At 36.1% G+C, this 9,708-nt stretch overlaps 1 protein-coding gene across 1 annotated transcript in view; it reads left to right on the top strand.

Annotated features, from left to right (window-relative positions):
* Positions 1 to 8,718, top strand: part of ANKRD26 (ankyrin repeat domain 26) — a 96,433-nt gene extending 87,715 nt beyond the window's left edge. Inside the window, 2 exon segments of the mRNA XM_017853026.1 lie at positions 5,899 to 5,944; positions 7,126 to 8,718. Coding sequence (XP_017708515.1) covers positions 5,899 to 5,944; positions 7,126 to 7,259 — 180 coding nt within the window. The 3' untranslated portion in view covers positions 7,260 to 8,718.
* Positions 8,719 to 9,708: the final 990 nt, after the last annotated feature.

Genomic DNA, 9,708 nt, shown 5'->3' on the forward strand with positions numbered 1-9,708 from the left:
TTTTTGAGACAAGGTTTTACTCTGTTGTCCAGGCTGGAGTGCAGTGGTGCCATCTTGGCTCACTGCAGCCTCCGCCTCCGGGTTCAAGCGACTTGTGTCTCGGCCTCCCAGGTAGCTGGGATTACAGGTGTGTGCCACCACACCCAGCTAATTTTTATATTTTTAGTAGAGACTGGGTTTCACATATTGCCAGGCTGGTCTCAAACTTGTGGTCTCAAATGATCTGCCTGCCCCAACCTCCTGAAGTGCTGGGATTACAGGTGTGAGCCACTGTGCCTGGCCTCAAATTTCTGATACAATTCTTGTTTTTTATTTGGTGAAATACTGAGTTGTTTAATTGACTTATGCTTGATAAGTAAGGGTCATAATTATCTGTGCTAATAAAGTGAGGAAACAGAAATTTTAGTTTTGTTTTTTTTTAAGTCCCTAGAGCTGTCACTTCCAAGAGATACCATTTGTTAACTTTATTCAATAAATGTAACTACATTGTCACATTTTAAATTTCTTTAAAAGCTGAATTTATTAGAAATGGAATATTATTGCCTATTACCTGATAGTAAAAGGTATACGTTGAGATACTTTGGCTTTCTTTCTAATGGATTTGAGTTTGGCTGTGGTTGATAGCACTTTGATGGTTTTCTGGCACCATCTCAAGTGTTCTACCCTTAATCATAAGTGAATGATTGGCATCCAGACACTTAACCACATATGGAAATTTATTATTTAAAGAACTCCAAGATAAATACTTTTTATGAATTAAACCTCTAACACTGATTAATTAGTATTTTTAAGTTTTGTCATTTTGTTACATAGGATTACATCCTTAGTTGCTATTGTTACAGCATTTTCTCCCAATTTTGTAAAATGTGTCTATTACTGGGCAATTGCACAGCAGTTTTTAAATAGTTAAGCAAATATGTGAATTTAAAAAAGGCACTTCACTTGTGCCATTACTTGAATTTGTTGACTAAGACGGCAATGATATCAAGAGTGTTTAGTAAGTATGATCAAACAGAATTATTTTCTTCCTACCCAGAATTTCATGTAAAGCCTCACAGGGTCCCCATCTTTACAGTTGCAAGATCCTAGCTAGCCAATATCATGTTCATCATTTTGTTAGCTTAGTTTTGTCTTGCTTTTCTGGGACAATAGAAAACCCATTGAAGAGGAACCTTCCAATCCAACCTTATGATTTCACTCATAGTATGACTCCATTTCTGGGGATCTCAAAATGAATTCAACAATGACAAGTTATAACAATTGTAGACTTGGTAGGGAAAAAAAAATAATTCAACTATGCTTGATCCAGTTTAAGATACTTGTCTAACTTTTGACCATTTTTGACTAGGGGGACAAATTACAAAAGCTGGTTGCAGTGGTGAACACCTGTAGTCCCAGCTACTTGGGAGGCTGGGGCAGGAGGATTGCTTGAGCCTGAGAGTTTGAGGTCGTAGTGTGTTTTTATTGCATCTGTGAATAGCCGCCACACTCCAGCCTGGGCAACATAGCAAGACCCTGTCTCTTAAAAAAATTACAAGACACATAAAACATTTGTTTGAACAAAAATAAATAAATAACTAGTCCTTGTTATGTATCATTAAAATATCCATTTTAATCAGTGCACATTAGCTTAAGAGTTAATGGTATTTTCATGATCTTAATGCAGAGAAAAATAGTGTAGACTCATGTTAAATGAGACCTCAATGTGGTTTCTTTACCAGGCCTCATGTCCTAACAAATCACAGAAGAACAAGCCTAAGGTTTTTTAGACAGTACTGCAGCCAAGTGGCTAACAAGGAACAAATTAAATGATTGTTTTAATATATAAATTACAAGATCCTAGCCAGCTAATATTTTTTTCATCATTTTATTAGCTTAGTTTTGTCTTGTTTTTTTTGACAATGAGATGATCACGGGCTAAGTGCTTCAGGGTCATGAAATTGTCCTACTGGGTACAAAAAGAAAATGAATGTCAAATACTTCTGTAGGCCAGATGCTCATGCCTATAATCCCAACACTTTGGGAAGCCGAAGCAGGAAGATCACTTGAGCTCAGGAGTTCAAGACCAGCCTGGGAAACATAGTGAGACCTCATTTCTGCAAAAAATTTAAAAAATTAGCTGGGCATGGTGATGCATGCTTGTAGTCCCAGCTTCTCGGGAGGCTGAGGCAGGAGAATCACTTGAGCCCAGGAGATCAAGGCCGCAGTGAGCTATGATCGTGCTTCTGTACTCTATCCTGGATGACTGTGAGACCCTGTCTCAAGAAAACCAAAACAATAACAAAAAACCTTCTGTAACTTATTAAAGCATGATGCAAATATAAAATTTTCTCATTAGTTCCTACCAGAAAACTCAGGTAACAGCATTTTATAAGATGATGAAAGAGTGTATAAATATGCAATGTAAGGGAGGATTTTGAGGAAATATTTTTTCTTGATTTTTTGGGGGGACACGGGGGTGTTTATTTGTACTATTTCTGGATAAGCTGAAAAATATTCCATTGGTATACATGGTTTCTTTGTGGGGCACTGGTTTGCCAAACCATGTTAGACTTAAAAAAAGAGATTAAAAAGGACTATTCTATCAAGTCAAGTGTGACTTTCATACCTTAAAAAAATTTTTTGAAAGAATAGAACTTTTCTTTTAAAAAATGGCATGAAACTATATTCCATAAAACAGATAGAAGTAGAGCTCTCTGGCTAAAGGAGGGTTAGGAGCTCTGAAGTTGTGACTTCCTTATCCCTTAATCCTGCAATATCCTCTGTAGATCCTTAGATTTCTGTGGGACAGTTTGAAAACTACCAGTTATGAAAGAATCCAATTAGCCAAAATTTGTTGGTACATTATTCTTCTATAATTTTATCCTATTCTCAAAAAAGCATACATGAAGTTGCAGATGTGCTCCCTTTATTAATGTTGGACTTCAGGCTACCTCCACCATCTGAAGCATAATCCCCACCTGGAAATAAACAGAAAGTCCATAGAGAAAGGAGGAGCATTTTTATAAAACATAGTTTATTTATTTTACTCTATAATAGCTTTTGATTTCTTATTATGCATTAAATTATTAGCATGAGAGATTAGAAATTTATTAAGCTTTTTTTTTTTTTCTTTTTTTTTAGACGGAGTCTGGCTCTGTCACCCAGGCTGCAGTGCGGTGGCCGGATCTCAGCTCACTGCAAGCTCCGCCTCCCGGGTTCACGCTATTCTCCTGCCTCAGCCTCCCGAGTAGCTGGGACTACAGGCGCCCGCCACCTCACCCGGCTAGTTTTTTGTATTTTTTTTAGTAGAGACGGGGTTTCACCGTGTTAGCCAGGATGGTCTCGATCTCCTGACCTCGTGATCCGCCCGTTTCGGCCTCCCAAAGTGCTGGAATTACAGGCGTGAGCCACCGCGCCCGGCCATTTTATTAAGCTTTTTAATTTCCTCTAGCAGTGTTCAGTTTCTCCTAAACTATTGCTCTGTCCATTTCAAAAACCATTGATGGCACCTTGTCTACCTCAATAGGACAGTCATTAATGTCACCAATACATTTTTATCTCCTTTTTTCTTCCATAGTCTGTATCAGGCACTGTGTTAAGTTATTTAACTGGAGACAATAATTCTAAATTTGTATTAAGGGAAATATGAGGAAAATGTGTGATTTAAATGTGTGATTTAATGGTAAAGTAGGAATGAAAGGGACTTTTTCAAAGTCATTTAATATTTGCCAGTTTTCACTTTGAATATAGGTAAAACCTTCCCAGTTTTCCATCAGCCAGGACAAAACCAGACTTGTCAACACACAAGACCCTTTTCCTACGCTTGGAGTGTCCCTCCCAGAGCCGCTCCCTCCTGGGTTTTGGGTCTGCCACTTTTCCCCTTGAGCCTTATGTCTGACCTGGTGTCCTTTCCTCAAAAGTAGTTGCCCCCAACTGCCATTTATGTGGTAAAATATTCACCACGCCGGGCGTGGTGGCCAACGCCTGTAATCCCAGAACTTTGGAAGGCCCAGGTGGGTGGATCACGAGGTCAGGAGTTCGAGACTAGCCTGTCCAATATAGTGAAACCTCATCTCTACTAAAAAATACAAAAATTAGCTGGGCGTGGTGGTGCGCGCCTGTAGTCCCAGCTACTCAGGAAGCTGAGGCAGGAGAATTGCTTGAACCTGGGAGGTGGAGGTTTCAGTGAGCTGAGATTGCACCAATGCACTCCAGCCTGGGCAACAGAGTGAGGGGGGGAAAAATAACCTCTACTTACATTTGTTATGCAAGAAGTATTCTCTGTCTAGACAGTTAAGATTTCTTCAGTATTAGAGTAAGCAATTTGCTAAGAGTATTTCATTTTTATCTAAGCAAAATATACATATTATGAAAGTATTTGTAAATAGGGTATAAAGAAATAATAAAATTTATTACATGTAGGAAATAAATATTTAGGAGAAGTGAGAAACTACATTACATTAGTAGTTCCTTAATATAAGTCATGTAAAAATGTATATTTATGTCATGTTTATTAATGAATAGCAATATAAGATTTGTTCAATAAAGGCTTCTCCTTTTATTTAGTATTGAGTTATTACTTTTACAGGACCTGTCTGCTAATGCTGTTGTCACATTATTCATTTTATAAGGCCTGTCTGTAATATTACTGTCACAGAAATATATGGAAAACAGTCTTACAAAAAATTGGGAAACCTGTTAGTCAAAAAATTTTATCTTCATACCTAACATTTTTAAAAGCATTGGATATCATATTATCATTATCACCACAAAGTACCTATTATACTCACTATATAGTGTGCTATTTCAGACCATATTCTGGGTATTTAGAGAGAGAATACCTTTTATAAAAAAGATTTAAATAAGAACACTCTAAATGGGCCACTTGCAATATAGTTTGAAATATTCCCACACATTTCATAGTTAAGTATATAAATAAAATTAGATGTTTAAAAAATTGGTACTAATTTTTGAAATCAAAATTACAATTAAAGAACTATACATATTTTTTTGTTTATAATTCTACCAAGTTGTGAATCAAAGAAACTAAGCTGGAAAACTAGCTCGAACTTACATTTATCACTTTTTGAGCAAGTTTTCTGAAATCTTTGTGTTTACATGAATAAAGAAATGTTACTTATAATATATAGGTAGGATAATACTTATTTTCACTTACTTTTTTGCCAGTAGAATTTTCACATGACATTATGATAGTATCACTTTCTTCATGTATATATTGATGATTTTGTACCAAAAAATAGCATAGAACATACTTTAAAATTTCAATTTTCTAAAAGTAGACAATGGAAAGGGTTCAAGCAATTCTCCTGCCTCAGCCTCCCGAGTAGCTGGGACTACAGGTGCACGGCACCATGCCTGGCTAATTTTTTTTGTATTTTAGTAGAGACAGAATTTCACTGTGTTGCCCAGGCTGGTCTCAAACTTCTGAGCTCAGGCAATCTGCCTGCCTTGGCCTCCCAAAGTGCTAGGATTATAGATTTGAGCCACTGTGCCCCACCAGAAAGTTTATTTTAAGGAAAAATCCATTAAAGTGAAAAAACTGATTAAGCTTTATAAAGGTCAGAGTTTTGCTAAGAATTTCAAAGTAATGCATTCATTGCAAACTATGACTTCAGTTGTTTAACCTTGTACTAAAAAGAGAAAATATCACCTGACATTATGTATATGCAATAGACCAATATTAATTGTACTTTTTATCAGATTAAACATTACACATTTTTAAAATCTAAACTTAAGTAGGAATTTTATTTACGTGATTATTTTTATATTTAAGCAATCGAGTTAAATGTAGTCTTTAAGCGTATTACAGGCCACGTTTTGTAAGTGATATATCATTCCCATGATAATGTCTCTTGTCTAACTTAAACATTATAAATAACTTGTGACTTATTTCAGATGCAGCAGGAGTTAGAAAAAAACATAACTAGAGAGCTCAAAGAAGGTAGGTTGCCAAACTTCATGAATTAAATTTAGATTGATTAATTGATTTCTGAAATAAACTGTAAATGGTGAGTGGGATCCCTTTCCATTTTTTGACTAATAGATACTACATTAAATGTTCTTTCTTACACACATCTAATGAAAGATGTGAAAACATAAATATTCATAGTGAAGAGTATACTTCCTTTGTCTCATTAATTCATCATGTTCCATAGCTTTAAAAAAATCTCAAGAAGTCTTTGCATCTCTTTTTTTTTTTCCGGCTCTACACTTTCTTCACTTCTGCCATTCCCATAGAACTGTAGCCAGCGTGCAGAAATTATTCTTAGAAAACAAAGGGATCATCAACTTCTCAGGGGTATGGTGGTGATTTAAGGCCCAGAGAGCCCAGACTTACCTAGTAATACCTAGTCTGGAATTACAGTTCATAAGCAGTTGCCTGACAGGTGACATTTTAAATCTCCAGTCATTTACTTTGTCATTGGTTTCCCTTTGCCCTCAGGAGAAGCTCCAAGTTCCTTAGCATGGAATAAAAACACCCACATCAATGTGGTCCTTGTCATGTCATTCAACCTTATTTCTCACCCCTTGCTGTTCTCCGGGCCCCTTTGCTCTGGCATGCAGCCACCCTAGACCACGTGGAATTCCACAGGGATTTTCCTCAGCTCCAGCTCTTGGCATTTGCTTCTTCCTTCTGTCTGGCATGTTTTCCTTGTCCTTCAGGTATCAGTCTACACATTGCCTCCATCAAAAAGCCTACATTATTGACTCAGAACTGGGATAGGTGTCCGTTCTCTGTGTTCCAGTAGTGTCCTGTCTTATACCTCTCATGGTATCTGTGACTCTGTATGGAAATTGCATGTTTGTCTGTTTTTTCAGATTATAGCATATGTTTGTTAGAGATGGATCATATCATCTTCATCTTGTAATTCCAGTGCTTACTTTGCTCATGGTTGTTGAATAAATGAATGAAGAGAAGCTCTGATATTTAACCATAAGGATAAATTAATTCAATGTGCAACCATGGGCAAATTATATTTAATAGTAATCTTGTATAATAGTTGTGCATAGATATATTTCTTTATTAAAACTGACAAAATTCTCAGCTGTCTTACTGACTTTCACTTAGTTAACTTTGAAATCTTTTAGGTAAAGAATATAATTCTTTCTTTTTCATTTTAGCTGCTGCTGAATTGGAATCTGGATCAATAGCTTCTCCTCTAGGATCTACTGATGAGTCAAATCCAAATCAAGATCTGGTTTTGAAAGCATCAAGAGAATATGTACAGATTTTAAAGAAAAATTATATGATCTGAAAGATAAAATTTTATTACTGGGCTGTTTATGTTACATTTTAATTGTTTCTCATTAATATTAATATATGACATGTAAAATCTCTATTAAAGGAAAATATTTTTGTATCATATGTGTCAGATCAAAATTTGTATAGTATTTTAAACAATGTTACTTGGCTTCTTTAAGTGGATTTTGCCAGTGAAAACCAGGAATATTGAGTTTTACATGCTCAAAGTGCCCAAAGTCAGCTGTTTAAACAGCCAAACCACGAAGTTGTCATTAATACTTTAGTGCAGTTAATTGATGGCTTATTTGTATTTTGTAATTTTTATCACTATATGTAGTGGTAGAGTTGAACTTAGACATCATTTTGTTGTGCAGGAACTATGGTCATTGTTCATGTTTGGATGTATTACAGTTGTTACAGTGCCATCAAATGTACATAATTTTAAGCACTGATTTATATAGCTCTTCTCGGGGAGAAATAAGATTTGCCTAATTCACCTTTTCTGTTTGTTTATTTATTTCTAATTAACCTTTTTGGAAACAGTCTTCAATTTAGAGAGAATTTCCAAAGTTTAATGCAGACTTTCCCCTCCGAACCATTTGAGAGTAAGTTGCTGACATTATGCCATCACCCCTGATTACTTTAGTGGGCATTCCTACAAGTCAGGACATTCTATGTAACTACAGTGCAAACATGGCAATCAGAAAGTCAACATTAATACATTCTAGTTGACTTCTCTGTAATGTCCTTTATAGCAAAAGGATCCCATTCCAATCCACGGCTTGTATTTAGTTGTTGTATCTCTTAGATTCTTTCAGTCTGGAACAGTTCCTCAGTCTTTCCTTGACCTTCATGACCCTGAGTATTTTGAAGAGTAAAGTCCAGTAATATAGAATGTCCCTCAGTTGGGTTTCATGGTGATTAGGTTTAGATTACATGATTTTTTGGCAGGAGTATCACAGAAGTGACCCAGTGATCTTCTCATTGCATCTTACCTGTGACCCTCCAGTTTTGACTTGCCCTGTTACTGGCAGTGTTAGCATTGATCACTAACAGTGGTATCTGCTGAATTTCTCCTCTGTAATGTCATTTTTTCACCTTGTGGTTAATTAGTATTTTATGGGGAGGTAATTTGAGACTATGTACATATCTCTGTTCCTCATCGAACCCTCAATTCATTTACTTCTATCAATATGGGTTCATGGTTTATTTTATTCAATGGGTTATCATTCATTTAAGTCATTATTAAAATTTGTTTTTCTTTTAAGAAATACTCTATTTTGACAATTTCAGACTTACAGAAAAATTATAAGAGGTGGTACAAATAATTTTGGATATTATTCCCCAAATGTTAACATTTTACTACATTTACTTTATCCTTTCTTCCCCTTCTCCTCCTCTGTTTCTAGATAAATATGAATATAGGTGTTTATTACAGATATTTTTTCTGAACTGTTTGCAGGTTGCAGACATGATGCCTCTTTATTTCTAAATAATGCATATTTCCTAAATACAAGGAATTACCTTACATAAGTGTAGTTTAATGGTCAAAATCAGGATATTAACATTGGCTCAATGTTAATATCTAATCTATAGACCTCATGCAGAGTTTGCCAGTTGTCTCCAAGATATCCTTGATAGCCGAGGAAAATTCAAGATGGGGGATTTTCACCAGGTGTGTTGTGTTGGTTCAATTGTCCCGTTTCTCTAGTCTCCTTTAATCTGGGACAGCTGCATGACAATCTTTGATTGTCATGACATTTATGTTTTTGGAGAGTATAGGCCAGGTGTTTTGTAGGCTTTGTCTCCATTTTGGTTTGTACGATGTCTCCTCATGATTAGCTTCAGGTTGTGTCATTTGGGCAGGGCTTTCACGCAGGCTGAGTTCTCTGCAGTGCAGCATCTGGAGGCATCTGCTATCACTCACTTCCATTACTGGCCAATGTTGACTTTGATTATTTGGTTTGTTCAGATAATCAAAGTCCACATCCTGCCATGTTTGTCCATGGTAAAGCTACTATATACTTCGTATTTAAGAAGTATCTTGTATAAAGATACTTTGAGATTTTGTAAATATTTGGCTGCTACTCAGAACTTCAGCCACGAGATCAAGCCTTTCATTGGTGATTTGTGCTTGAATCAATTATTATTATGATGGTTACCAAATGATGATGTTCTTATTCCTTTATCCCTTCTATATTGATAAATACAACAAAACCAGTGAACAAATAGAGGGAGAAGGGAAAGCTTACTAATTTGGTGTTCAGATGCCCCTGGATTTGGCCAACAGTAGCCATTTCAAGCCGACTTTGTGTCCTTCTGAACCTGTCCCCCTTATTCTTTGAATACTTCAAGAGTCAACTGTATTTTTAACTTCCTTTTCTGACAGTAACCTGGCTCCCTTCATCCTGAATATATATTAAGTACTTACTTCATGCTGTCGATAGGCTTTGGAATCTGAC

This window comes from Rhinopithecus bieti, unplaced genomic scaffold, assembly GCF_001698545.2.
Source record: "Rhinopithecus bieti isolate Rb0 unplaced genomic scaffold, ASM169854v2 scaffold_35615, whole genome shotgun sequence".
Taxonomy (NCBI): Eukaryota; Metazoa; Chordata; class Mammalia; order Primates; family Cercopithecidae; genus Rhinopithecus; species Rhinopithecus bieti.